Source organism: Falco rusticolus, chromosome 8 (genome assembly GCF_015220075.1).
Source record: "Falco rusticolus isolate bFalRus1 chromosome 8, bFalRus1.pri, whole genome shotgun sequence".
NCBI lineage: Eukaryota > Metazoa > Chordata > Aves > Falconiformes > Falconidae > Falco > Falco rusticolus.
Genome location: NC_051194.1, coordinates 29,558,907 through 29,580,505, shown reverse-complemented (window position 1 = coordinate 29,580,505; position 21,599 = coordinate 29,558,907). Strand labels below are relative to the sequence as shown.

Below are 21,599 nucleotides of genomic sequence, written 5' to 3'. Positions count from 1 at the left end.
ATCAAGTTCTCCTCCACTTAATTTTTAAGGAACAAGTTGTCCCAGTGGGTATATATGACCCAGGAACTTATTGACAATTCACAAACATTCAAGAGAGAATCAAAGCAGAACTCCCTGGTGTCTCACCATCCAGCAGAAAGATTTTGTGCAGTATCTGGCACAATGAAACTCTTATCCAAGCCAAAACCAACCCATACAGTTGCCCAAATACCATCCAAAATGCATCTTTGCCTTTGAATAAAATGTGTGAAGCTAGGAAGCAGTGTACACTTTAAGCATATTAAAGATGTTTTCAGATAGAAGAGGACACTCATTTTTTGCTTTTTCCCCGCTGTATCAGCCTAATTGAAATGTATTATTTCAATGACTTGCCCTCAGTTATTTAAGATGCTTTGCAGTTGCACCTGAATACACTGACTCTTACAGTAGCTTCGAAGAAACCTTTCTCAGTGAGCTTTTCTATCCCTTAAAAGAAGGAATTGCAAAGTCCTGACTCCCTCTTGAAAAACGATCCAGAAAACTACCAACTGCTGGTTTCTGTACTCCCCTAACCACTGCAGATCCATGCAGGAATCTTGAACAACTATCACCTGCATTTCTAACAGATGATCTGAGCATACATCTAATGTATCAGTTCCATTTCGTAAGCCAAGCATTAAAAATTATGTATCTAAGGATATAAATGCATGCGTATTTTCAGGTTTACCTTCGTATAAAGGTGAATTCTGTCAGTATTTCTGCTTGCACAGAACATAAGCCTGTCATATATGTGGAATGTGTCCAGTTTATCTACATCTCATACAAAGAGAAAAAATGTTGACATTAAAGTGTTTTTCGTCATTCATTTCATTCAGTCTACTCAGCCATTAAAAATAGTATTACACATGTATCTAATTCCAGAACAACATAATAAGATATACAGCCCAAGCAGCAAGCTATTAAAATATTTGTGTATTTTATTTTTTTTGTTTCTCCTGAATTAATTATCATCTGTTTTGCCCGTGGCTATCCTGAACACAAGTAAATGCCATTCTAAGTTTTAATAAAACTATACAGGTTCAGAGCTGCGAGTTTGACATAGTTCTTAAGTCAGCCAAAAACCCTGTATGGCTTCAGGAGTTGTACAGAAAAGCCAGGTTTATCCATCATCAAAATTCAATAAACATCCCAGGCTCAAACAATAAAGTCACATGCTAGTGTATCTACTTCTGTCTAGGTGTAGGTTTTTATTTAAAAGTTATTTTCCATGCCAGAGGCATTTAATAGAGTTTTGAAATAGGATGTAATAACTCTTTTGCAGGAGTCCCACTTTACCTTCTCCACACTTTCTTTCACTTTCTTCATTTTCAATTTTGACAGTTTCTTGTTCACAGATTTCAACAGATTGCTGGGTCACCATTCCCCCAAAATCTTCTCTTCTATCTTCAGCATTGCACTCTGCTTTCTCCTGATTGCTTCTGGAGCCCTTTGACATATCTTCCTCAGTTTGGCTTGTGGGAGCTTCACAATTTCTCTCAACTATAAACAAAGAAACAAGAGAAGTGATTATTTATGCTACCTGTACAAACAGGTACCTAATGAATACACATCTGGAGACAGGACTGTGCAATTGAAATACAAAAACGTCATTTTATTCTCTAATATTATTATGGTGCAACCACTTAGGAAACTATTATTCTAATATTAAAGTTAGCTATAAACACATGGAAAAAAAGTTTTCCATTTCTGAAATTCCATGCACTCAGCTTAATGTCAAAATATATGCAATAAATCCTGCCATTAGCAATTCTATATTATATACAGTTATTGCATACCATAAACACACAGGTTTCCAGACATTGATCTATACCTGTGTAATTCAGAAGTTGTTCTTACTTGGAAACAAGCACAGAGATGTAAATAAAATATATTTAAAAAAACAAAACCAAAAGAAAAAAAAAAAAAAAAAAAAAGAGAACCTTACTCTTTCCTTTGCAACTGAAATGGCAAATATGAGGACAGATTTATAAAAATGTGTTATTAAGTTTCCAGATTTATTAAATTTATTTAATCAAAGACATCTACTCTGACCTGTTGGAGCAAGAAATACCGTATTTTCTGGGTAATGTCTCTCACGACAAATATACAATAACAAGTTAATAAAAGTTAATAAAGCATCTATACCACATCATTTAGTTTTGAAAGGAAAAGTTTGCCATTTAATTGAATTCAGAATAACCACAAACCTCAAAGGAAAGCTACATTTGCTGCAAAGAAAGCTGAGCATATATTCTTCCTTACAGAATTTATATCCTGTTAACATCTACGTGAATTTTCTATTTGTTTCAAATTAGACTCACATAAAAGATCCTTGGGGAAAGCAAAAGTAAGAAGGATCACTTAACTCGTATCTGCACATGTAAAGACATCATTCTTCATATTTTGCCTGGATTTCTGTATAGTCATATATTTAAAAATATTTTCTGAAACTAAATCACAACTGAGATGAAAAATGCACGCTTCTCTCTGCACTACATATTACTTACCACTACTGCTCTGAGGACAATTGCACATTTCACAGTAAGGGACCAATTCATTATTACTGTATGTGCAAACACTACAGTGCCAAACTTCCAATAAAGATTTACTTTTGCTTGAAGTATTTGAGCTGCAAGGAAGGACTTCATTGTTTTGTTCTGAAAGCAAAGAGGGCCTTTTTCCAGTCAAAGATTCTGTCTTTTTCTTACTGGAGTTGACTGGAGTAGATCCACTTCTCCTTCTTGCTCTTTTAGCTTCAGGTTCGTAGGTACTTTCATGACAAACCGTATCCACATCACTTATTCTTGAGGAATCCAGGTTTTCATTGCTTTTCTCTGCACCCTCCTCTTTTGTGACTTCAGAAAACTCTGAATCATTATGTAATGACTCATTACCAGAAAATACTTTGCGTTTCTTCTCAGTGGAGGATTTTGGGGAAAAGAAAGAACGTATGTCATGCTGTCTTTCCTTTTCAAACTAGGAAAGAGGAAAGAAATATGTAAACCCCACTTAGTAATTACTGCAACAGAAGCTGTTAAAATAATGATTTTTCTCCATTGATATTACTCTCTAATACAAGAAGCTATTTCTGCTTTGGAGTGGGAAACAAAAGAGATCTTCCTTTAAGAAAAAACAGCTAGCAGAAAAAGCAATTCAACATTCCTCTTCTGTTTCATAAAAATTCTCTTCAATATTCTCATGAAAATTCTGAAACAACACTATCAGAAAACAAATACACAGAACTGTTATGCCTCTTTTTGATCACGCCTATTATAAGGAAAAGCTTTTAAACATTGTTTTTAAAGTACCAGCCAATTAAATTCAGTACAATTGATATAGATTTAATTTTAACAGAAATTACTTGGTCATATCTGACTCTGAGGTGGGTCAGTCACCTAAACATAACATAAGGGCCCCTTGGAAGCCTGCAGATCACATTTATACCCAGCAGAGCACTTTTCCCAACTTCACCTAACTTTAAAATCATAATTTACATTACTTTTTCCCACTTATTTAGTGTTTCTCCATTAGTAAATTCTGCAGTACATAGAAAGCTTAAGCAAACAATGGCTATACATTTTTTTTTAATGAAAGGAAACAGGAAAACCTAATTTTGAGCCTTACATGTGTAAATAAAAGCTCATTTTTGGGATCTTCTAGACTTTCATTTGGGGTCCAGGTCTCAGCAAAACTCAAAAAATCCCATTTCTCTTTGTCACCTTCTTCAGCTTGCATTTTCTCTTTCTTGCCATTCAAGGTGCTGCCTGTAACTCTGGACTACAGAAAGACAAATTGCATAAAGTTTCCAAGGAATTCATGTGTTGGAACAAATTTAATTTGCTAACTTTGCCTCCCTTGTAAACTTAATTCAGCATTAGCAAAGTAAGAAACTGTAGTAATTGAAACAAACTTAAGTGATTAAAATTATTTCTCTCCCAGCATCCATTTCTGCAAGAATAACAGTAAGTATTTAGCACACCACGACTTGTGAAATCGTATACAAAATGTCAGTATTTATTGAAGGTAAAAGAGAATATATAAATTGTGTACATCTCTTACAGTCTTAACACATTTTGCTTGGCATGTGCAGGCAAGCAACAACTGAATTAATTGAAAGAAGAAGTTTAGTGACAGAACTTGTAAGGCAAATTGTTGATGAATTACTGAGACCTATCTGTGCCATGTTTAAGGAGACTTCAACATCCTAGACTGACAGATTTTTTCAGAGGTACCTACAGGAATTAGAACACAGAACTTCATTCCCCAAATGAACGTCAAATACAGTTTGCAGTACCTAGATTCTTTAAGCTGTGACTACTTCTCAGCAGCAGAGGAAATTATCAGGGGGAAAAAAAATGGTTACCAGTTTCTCAATACAGTAACTGTACAGACACAATCAATTGAACCACTACAGCACAGGGGTAGCCAAATGCAGGAACAACCACCTTAAGTCAGCATTTGCATCAGATTGAGTCCTCTGTAACCCGAATCTCAAATGATTCTGACAACTAGAGTTTAAAAGGCAGTTATTCTTCATGTTGGCACTTCTGGAAATGTCAGAAAACAAGAGCTGAACACTAACACAAGTCAGTTATCAAAACAAGACACTAATGAATGGTGTCAAAGGCTACAAAAAGGTGACAAAAGTAAGACAGGCAAATTATTTTTCTTAGTCCTTTGAACTCTCAAAGATCATTCAAGTAAGGAAAGCAAGCAGAATGGAACTATTCTTCTTAATGAGGACTGGGTAACACTTGAAAATGGCAACAAGAAGATTAGATTACAGTAATCTTGAGTCTACTGAAGAATTATTTGAGAATGCTTCTGCTTCTCAGAAATGAAGTTTAGTTAAGGCACAATATTAACCCGATTAAAAAAACCCACAAACTTGATCTGTTATGAGTGACCAGAAAACCTTAAAATTGTAAATGGAACAACCAGAAAAAAAGCTAGAAGATAAACCAACATTCTCCTATAAATGTGAACCATCCTATCCATCTTGGCAAAAACTACCTTGTTTACCTTTCGATCCGAAATGTAAAGCAAAAAGCTAAAAAAGACTAGTTCAGAACAAACACGGACATTCTGATGACAAGCAATTCTAGCTGTATCAATTTGTCTTATAGCCAGACAGTGCTCCAGATAAGCAAGCATGTTACTTGGCACACGCATTTAATTTCTGTCTGAACTACAGCAAGCTCTTGATTATTTGGTTCTATTCCACACGTACCTTGCGATTCAGCATTGCCCACATAAGAGTATCCATTGTTCCTTTTGCAATAAGGAAGTGAATGTTCACAGAACTGCACTGCCCAATTCTGTGTGCCCTGTCTTCTGCTTGCTTAATATGGCCTGGATCCCAATATAATTCAGCAAATACAACATGAGTAGCAGCAGTGAAAGTTAAACCCTAAACAAAACAAGTAGATGCATTTTAGAAAGAAAGATACCACACACGAAAAACTGAATACCTAAAGTAAAAGAAAGCTAAAGGCTGTACAGGACATTTTTACATGGAAATAAGAGGAACCACTTTGATAGCAGATGGGCCTATTACACCAATTTCTTCCTTGGGCCTCAGATAGATGTAAGTAAGATTCAAAAAATACTTGAATACTGTGCAAAGACCATATACTGCTTTTTGTTACGAAAGTAAACGTTTATTTTCTTATTAATCTTGTACTTTTAGAGAAATGGAGTTTTAGTAATTATTCAAGAATGAGATGATGATGCTTATCTTGATTTTGCTCAAGTCATTTCAATAGAGGTTTAAAACGATTAACATTATTAGTGCAAAAAAATGAATACATGAGTCTACAAAAGACATACTGCATGAAGATAGATTGCCTTCAGTACATCACTTCAGTCACCAATGACTCTAGTACCTATATTCTTTAGGTTTCTTATTTCATATATTTTCTTTTTTTGTCCTACCTGACCAGCTGCCTGAATACTTAAAATAGCAACCCGGGTATCAGGATCCTTCTGAAACTGATTAACAAGATGTATTCTTTCTGACGAAGGAACACTTCCGTCTATTCGTATGTAGCGAACCTATAATGTATTGTAATAGAGAGAAAATGACATTATCAGTGCCCGTTTTTGCACCCAACCACCCTCTGTCCCCCAGTAAACATCTGTTCTATTCCTTCATGGTGAGAGGGATACATCAGTACCCGTTTGCCCTCTGATTTACAGTGAAGCATCTATCTAGAGAAAAGTGTACACTTGGTTTTCACCATTTACAATAGGAGAAGTCAGAACAAATATGGGATCTTAAAATGGAATACTCCAGAGAAGAATCCGTAGTTTCCCTGACAGGATTTATTGAAATTCCAAGCATGTGCAAAATCATAACAATATAAAATAGCAAAGTTAGCACCATTCCCTAGCACCATCGTTGAGAGTCCATGATCAAAATAATACAAAGGCTGTTTGCAAAAACTTACACTGCTTTGAATTAAATATTCAGGTGAAATAATGTTCTGTAAATTAAGTTTAAAAAAGTAGTTAGAAACATATTGGTAGAAAAACGGGAAACAACTGTCTACAACACTGATTCAATAATAGTATCATACCAGGTAAGAGTGTCTACTTCACCCTTAAATACAAAACAGTTCTTCAAAAACACACTATCCCTTTTAATCCAGTTGCACTGATCTGCGTATACTTAAAATCCATAAATTCCTGTACACAAAGGCAGTTCTGCTGAATTCAAACACAGCTCATACATATTTGTAAAGCATGGAGTTAAATTTGTGTGTACATTTGTTAAATCATTACCTTATTTTCAATAACTGCCTCTGTACAGGCTTGAAGCATGCTTAAGTGATGAGCAAAAACTAGAAACTTCAATTTGTCATTTTCAAGCATCATTTTGATGTAGTCCTTTACTGCTCCTGCCTAGAGTAAGAGAATGAGCTTTTGTTAGATGTAAAAAAATATTCAAAAAGACAGTTCTTATTTTCATGTCTTTTAACTTCATGTAATACTAAAAGGTAAGTTTCCATACTTTTTGTTATCCATTTAATATTTTACCAAACACTGCCATTGCTAAGTATAAAATATTCAAATCAATTTTGTTTGAAAAAATATCACAACTTTATGTCTTTGAGAAACCCATCTCATTCCTTCAGACAAAACCCCCACATTTATCCTCAAAAGGTCACATCATTACATTGCACTTCTTCCAGATTATGATGCAGATAAACCCCCTTTTAGTTACAACATCATTATCTGGCATTTTAAGCCATATTTAAAAAACTACAAAACTGATTTCTGCCCAAATATACTTCAAATGGACAAGGTATTGTTTAATCAGAACTTCTGTATCTGCACCCACATAAAGCAATCTATCAAAACTGAAAGAATAATTTAGATACTTTCATGATACCATAATCCTAAAGTATTACTGTATTTAAATTTTCATAGAATTCTTTTGTATCAATTATAATTTTCAGTATCTTTTACAAAAACTGTTAAAGCAATGATGACAGTTAATAACATTTATCAGTGATCAATGGTTAATGCAATACCCATTGCATCAGTCCTCAGATGTCTTTTTCATGTTTCGGCTTCCTGTTTGAAAATGGATTATCAGAGGGAAGAAACTAGAGAAGTGGGTAAGAAACAGAACTACGGTGATATTTTTAAGAGAAGGAGGAAAAAAACGTGAAGGAGTCAGTCTCTCAACTCTTACTGCTCCAGCAGCCTGCAGAGCTTTTTTTTCTATCCTCTTCTAAAAATAGGTTACCATAATTAAGCCAGATAACAGGGTAAGAAGCGGGCATGTAAAACATTATGGTCATTAACTTGTTTTTCTTACATCTTAAGCTACAGTACTATAGGAGGAAGTAGAGAACACGGGGTCCTATCTGATAGAACAGAAAGAGACCAGCTAGAAAGGCTTGTTGTTTGTCCACATTTATCCGTGAGACCCAGTACTGACAGAACGCAGTCTGCCTAAGGGCCGTGTCAGCACCGTCCTGGGTCAGCTGCAGCAGCTGCTGACACACAGGTATGGCACTGAAGTACCTGCTCCAGTATATCCCTAAAGTCTGTGAGATGCACTTAGTGCTGTTGGGAGACTCTGGCTGGACAGTCTCAGCCGGCTTAGCAGACATCTAATCAGTCACAGTTTTAACGCTTAGCTCAGGTCACTGTAACGGGGTTCAGCCTATTCCACAAACAGACAGGGAAAAAGAGAGTGTTTCTCCACGTTGCAATTACAAAACAAACCAACCTCATGTAGAATTCAGGCCAATACAACTAATTTTATTAAGTTGAAAACCACACTGCATATTTTAAATATACTAAGAAAAGACTTCCATGCTTACCTTGGCAATGGCTGTTTCTTTATACATGCGTGTGATTAGACACATGACTTGAGAAAATTGGGTTTCCGTGGCATCTGAATTCAGATTTCTCATTAATTTCTCCCACTCTGCAAAAATGGTATTCAAGTTCTAATTGGCAGAAGAGATCAGTTGTTAGATACATAGTACAAAGTGTGTTCTAGCTCAACATCTACATTTCAAGCATGAAATGTTTAGGAACTGAGTAATTTTGAGAACACTGTCAAATTTGGCTAAAAGTAACTGCAGGGTTCAAAATCTAAGAGAAAGCAAGACAGGAAGGAAGAAGATCGTACCAAAATTAGAGCAAATTTTATCATTATTTGATGCCAAAAAATTGGTATATTCATGTTCTTCATGTTATATTTTAGAAAGAATAACAGAGATGCTATGCTATATATTTGCACTTTCTTTGTAACTACATATAATATAAATGCATACATATGAATGCATAGATATTACTAACAAATACTTTTAGCAAAAGTGGAAAATTTACCTTAGCTGCAGCTTGTGGGAGGTCAAATGGGATACGCTGCCTAACTTTGGGAGGCAACTGAGTTAGAACATCATTCTTCAGTCTTCTGATCATTATCTCACTTAAAAGTTGATGTAGTTCTTCTAAATTTGAAGCTCCTCTACAGTCCCAATGAGCTCTTTTACCAAAAAACCTGAAAATGAAAAATCAACACCGACGGTAAAAACTAGCTCTTCCAAATTCAATGGAAACCTTCAGTACATAATTAATTTTAAAACACACTATTAGATACAAAAGCATGCTGGATAACACCACTTGGCTTGCCTGTTTACACCAGAGATGATTGCTTCCTGTGTGATTCCTTCCAACGCTAAGGTCAAAGCTGTTTCAGCTTCTCAGCTAATACCGATGCCCGCAGGCATTACTACCCATCAGATGCATAGTCTTCTCTCTCATCCCAGCTACGTTTCCCTTTCCACAGGAAGCAAAATTTTCAGGTATAATAACTCTTGTTTCAGTGGACTAGTGAGAAGAATATACCACCATGAGAATGCTCTTTATTATATTATAGGGGGAAACAAGTGACAGGGAAGCTATCATGAAAGCTGCAAATATCACCATTAATATTCCTTTGTTTCCCTCCCCAAGAATTCCCTCCTAGTTACAGTCAGAGACAGGATTTAAAGCTTAAGGTACCGTCATTAAATGTAATATTATTGAATGAGCAAGGTTAAATCGAGGAAGTAGGTTCAAGGTTTAAAAGCTAAAGGTCGTAAAGAGAAAGAATTTATTAACTTAGTCTTCCTTGTTCTTTGCTTTGTTGTTTTTAAGGAAGCATTGCAGCAGGAACAGCAGCTTTTCTCTGTCAACATTGCCAAGAGATAACAAAATAAAGAGCATGACAGATTTTGCTGTCTTTGGAGAAAAGCCCAGGTAACATTTTCCAAGGCCAGGAGAGTATGTTGCAAGCATGCAATTTTCCTGGTAACTTTTTTTTTTTTTTTTTTTACAAAAAAACCCCCACGATACATCATTTAGAGAAGGTGAAGCCTTACTGAGCTTATCAAGAGTTTTCTAGTTGGCTCGCTTCTATGCTGGTGAAGTACTGGCATAACACAGTCCAAATGCTATGTAGATGGAAGACAGCAACACCTTGCCCTCATATCCCTTCCTTGGTCTATTTATATAGCTGTCCTTAGAAAGGTTTCCTCCCTCCCGCTTGAGCACTGAGGACAAAAGAAATGGTAGGCAAAACCTCACAAAAATACTTTGGGCTTCATCTTTAGAAACAGGTGTCTATGAACACCTCAGTAAAAAACCCCACAACGTTTTCACAGAAAGTGCTGCATAAAAAAAATCCTATCGAGTTCATTACCACAGGATGTTTTGTTTCAGCCAAGTCATGAAGACCAAGTTATTTATTGAAAGCTTGCCAAACCCTGAACTTGATTTTTATTACATTTATGGTATTCCAAAAATAAGATAATCATCTATGATTGAGTAGCTAACCATGCTGTACCCACGCACACTTGTGGCGTGAAAATTACAGATGCATTCAGTCAAAACACCACGGAAAAAATAGCATTTCTCTGTCTGAAAATTAAGACAGCACTCTTCCATGTTATTTGAAGTTAAATGCTGATAAAATGCGTATGATGGAGGGAGAAAACCAAGTTATATGAAACCATGTAATTATTACTGTAAAAATTAAATCTAAATGCTAGCCAATTTAGCTGACAAAATCCATTGTTTCAAATATATGCAAAGTTGGAGCTAAGAAATTTTTTAGCTAAAAATTTTTTCCAAAGATTCTTCCCTTCCCACAATTTCTTTCATTCCAGATTGTAATATAGATTGAGATGAGTTAAATCGAGCATTTTAAATCAGAGCTGCTTCTACTCCCTCTGTTTTAATATAGCTAGAGAAACCAATAATTAAAGTAAACTTAAGGAAGCAATTCAGAGGGAAATGAATCATCCTTAAGTTAACAACTTCATGAAACATGCAAATTCATGAAAGATGCAAGGCATAAAAAAATGGGTTAAAATTCATTAGGCACTTGTGTGAAAACATGTGTAATGAGCAATGTTACCTAGCAAATTGGAGGCAAGGCGGCAGACAAGAATTTACAATGCCTATATTCAGTCCCTCAAAGAGGATTACACACTACTGTGCTTTTGGGACTTTTTTCCTCTTTTACTTAGTCCATCTTTAAAATATAGAAACAAGCATTGGACTTTTTTTCCACCCAAGTATGGAGGGATAGCATAAAGAGCGGGTCCCATAATACAGTCAGAAACTCCCAAGTTTCAGCTGTAGCTGAAACTCCAGCTTTAAAGGTAAAACCTATACATTTCACATTAATGACAGTAAATTTCATTTTACTGAACAGAATGATGGCACTGAAACTTTATTTCAAACTTTAATAGCTTCCAATTTTGTCCTCAAATAGAGTCTCCTGTCAATTTAATTTTTTTCCCAACCTTCTTTGATGGAGGAGACTGCATCTGACCCTGGGTTTCCAAGCAAGATGTATTTACATACAGCAATAGAAGTACCACTTACTGATTCTCTCACTTCACATGAGAAAATCAAAGACACTCATAGGAAAATAAATAAGCAAGCACAGTAATACCTGACACGAGCATCGCAGTATTTTTTGGCATATTGACTCCAAGTTCCAAGTCTTCCTGGAAACAGTGCCTCAATCTGCATGAAAAGCTGTATAAAAAAAATAACAATAGTGAAAAATTGCTTGCAAATATAACACTATTCAGAAATAATAATTATACGATTATTGTATTAAGTTTACATTCAATAGTTGCACAAAAAATACACAGCTTGGCACACATGGAAAAGACATTCCATAGAAGCATGCACTTGTCTTGAGACAGGACAGTTGTAGGAGGGCCTCAAAGAACAGAGCACCCTGAACAACATGACAGTGCTGATGACTTGGAAAAGATTTACACTGAATAAGAAAACACAGATGAGAAGATGTTATTCCTAAAAATACGATTTTTGTCATTTGCTGGGTACATGGGCTTCTACAAAGCTCCACTGCAGGTATTCCATGAATAGTCTGATGCTTAAAATACATGAAAAACCTGCTAATCCTTAGCCTTTATTTCAGAAAATAGACAATGTCAATGCAGACCAGAAATTTCACACCTTTCTTCTCAGCTGAGTAGCAGGAGGTAAATACCAGTTTAGACAAGCTTAGCCAGAAGGAATCTTGCTTCACAAGCTATTTTACTGTCAAAAATTCCCAGATTCCAAGATCACTACTAGATTCAAGATGCAGTGTTGAGGGGTAGCAGGGGCAGCATAGAGACAAGGGGTAATATCAAAGGCTGTCTCCTAAGAGAATAGCAGGGAAATGCATTTAAGTCTACTGTACATCACTGCTGCCATTTTTAAGCTTTCCTATTACCTAATCTCATGTTAGTGACCTCTCCTGAGAATTACTACAGCCTAATTTTATTCTTCACAGGCTTCTTTCAAGACAGCAGTCAGAGAACTCAAAAGCAGCATTAACAAAAACCAACCCCAAACCAAAAGCAATTTAATTGCCCAAGTGAAATGCTGTATTTTGACACAGATCTAGGCTAAACAAGAAAGGCCTGTAATTATTTGCTGTAAATGTACATAAATATAAATGAGTAACCGTTTTCCTTTTCTATACATATCCCATTTAAAGACTTCACAGAAAGCTTCTGACACAAACTGATTAAAGAGATGTAATGCTTTCTACACTCTGCCTCATAAGCCATGGCAGAACTTGGTATCACTACAAAAATGTCTCAAATTATTTTCCATTTGTTCATGAATTTTGACCCCATTACTGTGATCAAGGACAGTTTGTATGGAATTTCCTTTGAAGACCTTTAGCATTGTTGCTTACCGGTCTTGGTATCAATGCACTGTATAAAAGTATAATGCTTTCTAACTTCAATTCTTCTTCCAGGGTTGGTTGCAATGTCTTTGGTACATGAGCAGGAAGTTTCATAATGATCCACACCCATAGATACAAATATTTATTTTAAAGTTTTGAGTAAACATTTATGATACACCAAGCCCTTTTTCATACAGTAGATATTCTTCTCAAGTTGTAACTTCTCTGAAAAAATTAAATTATTCAAAGGGTTTGGGCATAAGTTCTATTTACACAACAAGAAACTGTAAAGCGTAAGGTATTACTTATATAACCCTTATAAATTCCCTGGATATAAATCAGCTCTTACATTCCATTTATTTCTACATTTGATAAATAAAAGCAGTTTTCTTGAGTTCAGTAAAAAACCCAAGTGGTTTTTTGTTTCCTCTCTGTTCCTCCCCAATTCCACAATTTGAAATTCCTTCAAAGGAAAATTTGTCTTTCTGGACGGCAACAAGCACAGGATATATTTTTTCCACTTACGCAATACAACACTTATGCAAGAATACAATATTCAAAAGATCAGCAATAAACAAAGGACTTCCTGTATTAGATGATGAAGTATAAGATTACGTGCAAGTTCTTGTCTACCAAGGACTCTCCTACGCAGTACAAACAAATAGTTCTTTACTGAGGCTCCTTCATTTTCTATTTCCCCCAACAGTCAGTCTGTCACATGCGAGATTATTTTCTTATAAGAAACATTGTCTCAAGTCACCTGCACATGAGTTTGAAACAAGTTTGTAAAACATCAATATAATCAACTCAAAGACATTGGTTTTGTTTCTTACTACTTGTGGTTCCTAATTAATAAATGTAATTATATACATTCAAGAAAACTACAAAATTCTTCATTTATTACTGATACCATCCTTACAAAAAATGAAAACAGAACACAATATGTCAAATACCTCTTCAGGTCTTCCTAAAGCAGGAGTTCCAGTAAGAAGAATAGCTCTAAGAGCTTTCTGCACAATTGGCAACAAAATCTTGCTGCGGGTCGCATTTCTGGATTTCATATAGTGTGATTCGTCAATCACAACTACCTTAAAGTTCTGCCTGTACAAAGTGTCTACTAAAGTCTGTGCATCAGAAGTTAACAGGCCATATCCCAGAATCGTTACTTTGCTGGTTGATATTCTCCTAAAAGAGAAAATACAGAAGTTTTCTCAGTGAATTTTTATTGTACGAAAATTAATATAGCAAACTAATACCAAATGAATTTTTTTGAGAAAGTGAGCATGACGCCTTTTGGATTGATTAATTAGTGGGCTGTCAGGCTAATAATAACAGGTTTTGATGTTTAAAACATTCTAGCAGCTCACATTCATAAATCACACACATTTCATAACCATTTTCCAAAGACACACTGCATTTAAAAGGAAGTTAATTTATCTGGTTGCATTGCTTCAACTTATGCTCCTTTGCAGGAGTATCACAGGGGAAAAATCCACCTTCTGGATAAAAAGTTACCCACACAAGTCAGATCTGTGAGCATGCTCTGTAAACAGCACTCTGTAAACACCTGAGGTAATAATGTCTCTATACAAGCTATCACTGCTCTGTGTACTGAGTTACCTCACCAGCAGACTAAGATGACTAACTATACTGTCTCTGAGTATTTGGGTACTGTAAAAAAAAGTACAGTCCAGGCTGAACCTCACCACCTGAAAAAAAATTTGTATCAGAGCTATATATCCAGCTTTTTTCCTCAAACATAATATAAAGAAAACAAAAAACTGGAAGCAGGGAATCAACAAGGCACAAGATGAAAAACTGGTACTTAATTGGAAAGGAACTTTTTACAATAAATTTAAAGACATATATAGGCCGGAGGCACAAACTGATTTTAAAATCACTAGAGAGCACTGTGGCCTTTCAGGAGCCTTTGAGAAGCACAGGAACTCTTAAAGTTGTTAGACAAGTCACCAGAATGAGAGTCATAGCTGGTCTATCCGTCTGTCCAACACGACCGCTCTGCTGTAGTCTGTCTTTATTTGTTCTCCAGTAGCAACAGATAAAAACAACCAATAACCGCTAAGTTGAAGCTTCCTTCAGTATTTAAGAGAAAGAAAGTATGGGGATGTGCACATTCATGCTTCTGGACACAGAAGAAGAGGTAACGGTTAGAGAGAGCACCGGCACTGTGGTCAATGCACTACAGACTATGGCTGTTACTATACAGATAAATATAGCATCCAGGAAAACAAAAATTTCCCCTGCCCCTTTGTGATGGGTGGATAACAAAAATTACAAATAAAATTATTTTTAGTGGAACCAATTTATTCAAGAAACATCCGATTTCAAATGCAGTCAGAAACTGTAAGAACCTGAACTGATGCATAAATATATTTTAACCTGTTTAAATTAAGAAGTTAAACAACATTCAAGCAATACATTTCATTGCTGAAGTTTTGAAGAAAAGCAACGTATTGAACTGAGAGAAATTAAAGCTGAACATATGGAAGCAGAATTTAACAAAATGCTAAACCAAGTCTGGCAGCCGTATTTTTGCATTTGCATTTTCTTGCAAATTCATAAAACACTTTTTAATGTTAAAATATTAATTAGTTCAACAGCTAGTTCACTTATAGCTAGGAAGTCTCCTGGGAGTGAAACAAGCAGAAACCCAAGTTTTCCTCTTCTGTTGTGGTTAAATAAAAGCAAGTGATAATGGTTAGGATCTACTCCTTTTAAAAATCTTAAGAGATAAAATGAACAGAATTCTGTTTGCCATTTACTTTTGCCACCATTTCCCTTACTCCAAATTTCTCCTTTCTGTATTCAGCACTATAAGCATTAAGTTTGCGTGCGCTTCAGCTAAATAGCTTAAAAGAAAAAAAGGGTCATTGGAGCCTTATTTTAATTCCTATATTCCTATGACAAATTTTGACCATCAGTAGCAGCTACCCTTGATTAAACTTTAATTATTCGCATGCGATTCATGCATTTTCAGTTGAATTTCTCTGGGTACCATAAGGAAGGTTCCAAGCTCCTGTCCCATCTGCACATCTTAGTGGTCAAGTCACTTTCTGATACTCCCCAGACAACACGAAGATCAGTCTCCCTTTTCCAGAAGCTTTAAAACAACATCTAGACATTACCATGAAATCAACCAAGTCACTTACAGTAAAGCAGACTAAAAAATACCCTCGTAATTCAGTGTAATAGCAGTTATTCTAATAACACACAAGACTTGTAGTCTCTCTTTGATGGATTCATGCTATTAAGTCTAAAGATAGAAAGCCTAGGTCACGATGACCTTTTCAGTTATTTAGAGAATACTTACTCTAACTTACAGATTTTCTCAGTGCGCTAAATAGGATTTTAACAGTAATTACTTTCTTGTTTTGTAACATATACCAGTTTTCCAAAAATGTGTTCAAGATGTTCTACAGAAGCTAACGAGTAAAGCTAATTCATCAGAACCAAGAAATAACTGTATATGCTCAATTTGAGACACACTGAAGTAATTGATTTTCAGCAGACAAGCACTTGCTACTTTGCAAAAACCAGACCTCTTAAAGATGAGTAACTACCATATAATACAAAACTGGGAGGAATGGCTGATACACCAGACGATCATACTGCCATCCAGAGGGACCTTGACAGGCTGGAGAAACGGGCTGACAGGAACCTCAGGAAGTTCAAGACTGAGAAGTGCACAGTCTTGCACGTGGGGAGTAACGACCTCGTGCACCAATATAGGCTGGTGGCCACCCAGCTGGAAAGCAGCTTAGCAGAAAATGTCCTGGGGGTCCTGGAAGACACCAAGTCGAAGACAAGCCAGCACGGTACCTTTGCAGCAAAGGTGGTGAACAGTATGATCCCTCCCCTGCACTCAGCACTGGTGAAGCCACACCTGGAGCACTGTGTCCAGTTCTGGGCTCCTCAGTACAAGAGGGACACAGATGTACTGGAAAGAGTACAACAAAGGGCCATGAAGATGATTAAGGGACTGGAGCACCTCTTCTACGAGGAAAGCCTGACTGGGACTGTTTAGCCTAATGAGGAGAAGGCCCAAGGGGGACCTTATTAATGTATATAAATATCTGAAGAGAGGGTGCAAAGAGGATGAAGCCAGGGTCCCTTCTGTCATGCCCAGTGACAGGACCAGAGGCAAAGGGCACAAACTGAAACACAGGAGGTTCCCTCTGAACATCAGGAAACACTTTTGGTTTTGCTGCAGGGATAACTGAGCACTGGCACAGGTTGCCCAAAGAGGTTGTGGGGTCTCCATCCTTGGACATATTAAAAAACTGCTTGGACACAGACCTGGGCAACCGGCTCTAGGTGGCCCTGCTTTAACAGGGGATGTTGAACAAGCCTTTCTGTAGAAAAATAACAAACTTTACTCACCCAATATCAGTTTTGTTCTGAATGATACTAATATCATCTGGAGAGAGTTCTGGAATCCACTTCTCCATCTCATCAACCCAAGGGTATCTCAGAGATGACGGCACTACAATTAAGAGAGGCCATTCGTTTTTATAGTAATAGGAAACGGCAATTGCTTGAATTGTTTTACCTAGTCCCATCTGGGAAAAGAAAAGAAAAAGAAAAGAAAAACATTAAAAACAGAAGTCTCTGCTCAGAAAGCCTATTCCATTCAGAAAACCAAAAATATTTTGCAAAGACAGAACCAGATAAAGGAAACAAAACCAAAGTGCTTTAGTTAGACAGTATCTATTTCATTATCCATGTGTTACCACAGACCATCTTTTATGAGAGAATATTCTTATCTTTAAATGGATTAATACATATGTTATATGTAGTGAACTCATTAAAACTAAAAGCAGTATTTCCATTCATTTCAGAAGATCTTCTGTTCCAGGCCTTAGTAGGGTAGACCATAAAGATCAAACTTTTTAACTTTTTAAGCTACCAAAAACATCTTAAAAAGACTATGCAATGGAAAGAGAAATATGGGATTTCGTCTTAACATAAAAATGACAGCTTTATCCTAAGCTACACAGGCAACTGAAGAACAAAGGAAGACCTATATCAAGAACTCTGCTTTTGACTCAGTAGGTCAATAAAAAAACCTACTGCTTTCATTCACCATAGCTAATAGTTTCTCTTTGTTCTGTAACAGAGAAGAGGAAGTCCACCTAGCAGAGAATTCAGAATTACATACAAGGTGGTGGGTAAAGATACAATTTATAAGATATATATTTAACAAGAAAGTATTTGCTTTATGTTGTTGAGGAAGGAACGCTCCCATTTAATGAGTTACGAATTAAGATAACAACAGAAGAATAGAAGATTCAGAATTCAGGGGTTTGTTTAAAAAATAACCCCCCCGAGATCTTACCAAAGACTGTAGCTATTTTCTCTACTTGTTCACATGGCAAGAGAGAGTTCCAGACTGCTGTTAAGCACTAAAGCAGAGACTGGCCTTAGAATAGTCTGTTCATGTTTTCCACAGAGTCCAGTGGACTTTTGAGTTGATTTGCTGCTGTCTAACTACTCATGGTACAGATCTAATGAAGAACTTATTTATATCCTCAGTACTGAGTTTAAATGGACTGGTATCACGAGATTTCCCAGGCATAGAAGAAAATGTAACAAATATTTCTACTATTACTAGAAAGAAAAATAGTTAGAAAACTACTGTGATAACTAAGTTTTCATTTAAAACTGCAGTTTTCATTAACATTTTCCTGCAAGCCCCACTTATGTCACCACTAGTACTTGAGCCAGCTAAAACCAAATTCAAGTAAAAAAAAAACGCCAAAACATTCATTTTTTGTTTGTTGCCACCGTTGTCTCCCTAACTCAGACTGCCCAGTCACTCACTGGTGATGATCCAGGCAACTGAGCTGAAATGAGCAGGGAATAAAAGGCAAGTGTCTTGGCAGCAGCACACCTGTAACTGAATCTAGATCCCGTATAGCTAATCACCAGTCTGGATCATAAGAATGCTGAGAGATAAGAAAACCTGTAGAAAATATTATGGTCTTGGTTTTCGATTTAAACACATCTTTCTCAGTCATGGAAATGGTTGACATGGAAAACCTGAAATTTTTGGAGAAAAATGTTGTTTGGCCCCACTCCAAGAAAGAATGGCAACATATTTTTAGAATACCTTTCAAAAAGATGTTATTACTATTATTATACTTTAATCCTTACATAATTACATTATCCAGGTATATGTACAATAATGATACGATCTCTAGTTTTCAGACATAAATTCTTTTTGCATACAAGTTCCCAATATGGATGCTTTCTTTTACTAACATTTTTTTCTTATTGTAGAGATAATGTCAGCAAGTGCAAGATATGCACCAGCACACAGTACGTCCTCCAGAGCCAGACCTACTGTCATTATGAAATATACATTACTTATCTCAGAATAAATATAACTTGCAGTACTTTTTATTGCTAATATAATTATACACAGTTTATTTTTGCATTCAGGGAAGGAAATAAGAAACATTGTTTTAATAAACAAATAGCTACTGCTGGTATTTTGATTTTTCCCAAGCTTCCCTTTTCTTCTCCCCGGAATGCTTTTGTATTCTACAGTTTCCAGAAATTTCACATTTTACGCCAAGATATTTATCTCCAGCTGTAATAAGATTTTTATAGTATGAGAAGATGTTTTAATCCCAGTAATGCATACCCCCCCCAGTGTTTTAAGAAAACCCAAATTAGAACTGGAAGACTATACCAACCCTCAAACATTATCTCTTTTTCAGCAAGGTTTTATACTGACAATACATCTAGAACATTATAGTCTATTACAAAAATGTGTTATCTGTGGGAAGAAATGCTGGAGTCAAATTTCCCTAATATGAAATAAAATATAAATTTAAAAATGTATGGAAGTAATGAATTTCACTATTACCATGACCAGTGCATTTAAGAAAATTCATCTTTGGAAGGCATATCTGTTCAAAATTCAACTCTTTGGGCTAGGAATGTCTCTTAATCCATTAAAATTAGCTAGCCATATAATTATGAAGTGCTAAAAAAAAAAATATCTACTGAGTTAATATTTTTAAAATTTAATGATACAGGAGATTTAACCTACCTAAATATAATTTAAAGTAACCTTTTTTTTTAAGGATTCCTTTAAGCTTATGTCAGGTTTCATTTTTTTTCCTCCACTTAGATATTTTCAGAATACCTGCTGAGTATCACAGAAATTAGGCTTCTTTCATTACCACCCTTTCTGCCCACATCTCTCAAATGAACAAAGTCACATCTGCATGGAGTACATTAACACAAGAAAAATGGCGTTAAAGCAACAGGAACATCTCTTACCTCATCAGCAATCATACACCTAAATAAGAAACAAAAAGAGAGGGGAAAAAAGTAGAAATTAATAGTAAATATCACAGACAAACCAATACTTACAAATTGTTTACTATAAATTTAAGTTATGGATTTATTGAATCAATGAAAGGAAAAATAGTGGACTTCATTTCTGCAGATACCAACTACAAAAAATAAATTTGCTTTGAACTTGGAAGTAAGTATGCCAATTATTCTAAAAATGTATTTTCAGTTTGTTAGCATTACCGAAGAACTTGCATTGTAAAACCGAATTGCTGCTTTGGTTTAGTACTATATTAATTGTAATCTTAAGTGACATTTTCAAGGCAACAAGTGCATCCTCAATTTTTTTTTCTTTCAGAAACAGTAGTGTTTTTGCTGCTTCATGACTAAGAATTATTTATGTCAGACTGATTTTACAAAGCTGCTTTCCAGAGCTGTCATTTGTTTTGAAAAAGAAATAGACATTCCCTCTCCCCTACAATTGTATTAGCTAAAGTATTAGAAAATGAACTTCATTTTTTTCCCCATTTTGGAGTCACTTAGTTAATGCTACTGCATGTAAAGACAATGAGAACTCCAAGTCCCCAGTCAAAACCAGTAAATTCTGTTCAGAATATTTACATTTTCTAAACATTAAATGCTACCTTTGGTATGAATTTCTTGTAGGTATTTTAAATTATTTAGTATGTACATTCTTAACTAAAGTAGCATCTAGGGAACTTAAAATGTTTCCAGCCCATGCAAGCTTCTTCATCAAATCTTTGGGACTGGATGAAGGACAAAGGAAATTATTTGATGGACATTTAGTTAAGCCATTAAATGAATGGTGCTGCATCTCTCCAAATGTGTACCCTCAGCTATTTCACAAACTCAGCTCTCAGCTAGTTCACACTACTTCACAAACTTTTCCAAGGTGAAAAACCCCGACAAAAAATACCAACCTACAAAACGCACAAAACCCCAAACCTAACCAACAAGCCTGCCCAATTCAAAAGCATTATCTAAACAATTACAAGAGCTTGTTCTACCTCTAGATAAAATACATACATTAAATTCATACACTCGAACAAATGCAGAGGAAGGTACAAGTCCAAGAGAAAAATGGGAAGAGAAGAGGCAGGGAGACAACCTACTCTCTTAAGTCTTACAGCAAGGTGATGACTTAAAGTTCCCTTTTCTCCTATAGCAACCCTGCACTGCATGAAGATACAGGTTGAGCAAGTATCTTCTGACCAGAATTAATGCTAGGAATTCCAAGGCAAGATCTGCAACAGGCACAAAGTGAATTTCTGCAGCTTCATAAGAGCTGTCAAGAGTTAGATACCAATACCTGCTTAGGTTGCAGTTAAGTAACTGGCAGTTACTGGCACCTACTAAGTAATCTGGGAAATTTTTCAAGCACTGTAACATTTTCTAAATTGTGACAAAAAGCAAACTGGAAGAATAACTTCCACCAGTCAGTATCATAGTGCCACACAAAGGGTGTGGGCTTAGCCAAACCACGGATCAAGAAAAAGAGCAGTGAGTGCTG

General features: G+C 35.9%; 1 protein-coding gene across 9 annotated transcripts in view; it reads right to left on the bottom strand.

Moving 5' to 3' along the window:
• The window catches only part of ZRANB3 (zinc finger RANBP2-type containing 3), a 51,421-nt gene that overhangs the window by 7,506 nt on the left and 22,316 nt on the right, over window positions 1–21,599 (bottom strand). For 3 of the 9 annotated variants that reach the window (XM_037397040.1, XM_037397032.1, XM_037397033.1), the window contains exons 3-15: window positions 20,054–20,072; window positions 17,144–17,322; window positions 13,696–13,927; window positions 11,483–11,568; window positions 8,869–9,040; window positions 8,355–8,483; window positions 6,802–6,921; window positions 5,953–6,072; window positions 5,249–5,428; window positions 3,643–3,795; window positions 2,526–2,994; window positions 1,315–1,518; window positions 707–795 (exon numbers count right to left, since the gene is read on the bottom strand). In XM_037397040.1, the coding sequence (XP_037252937.1) occupies window positions 707–795; window positions 1,315–1,518; window positions 2,526–2,994; window positions 3,643–3,795; window positions 5,249–5,428; window positions 5,953–6,072; window positions 6,802–6,921; window positions 8,355–8,483; window positions 8,869–9,040; window positions 11,483–11,568; window positions 13,696–13,927; window positions 17,144–17,322; window positions 20,054–20,072 (2,152 nt within the window). Of the gene's footprint in view, window positions 1–706; window positions 796–1,314; window positions 1,519–2,525; window positions 2,995–3,642; window positions 3,796–5,248; window positions 5,429–5,952; window positions 6,073–6,801; window positions 6,922–8,354; window positions 8,484–8,868; window positions 9,041–11,482; window positions 11,569–13,695; window positions 13,928–17,143; window positions 17,323–19,820; window positions 19,995–20,053; window positions 20,073–21,599 lie in introns of all 9 variants that reach the window. The other 6 variants (XM_037397034.1, XM_037397035.1, XM_037397039.1 and 3 more) reach the window with 5 other exon arrangements.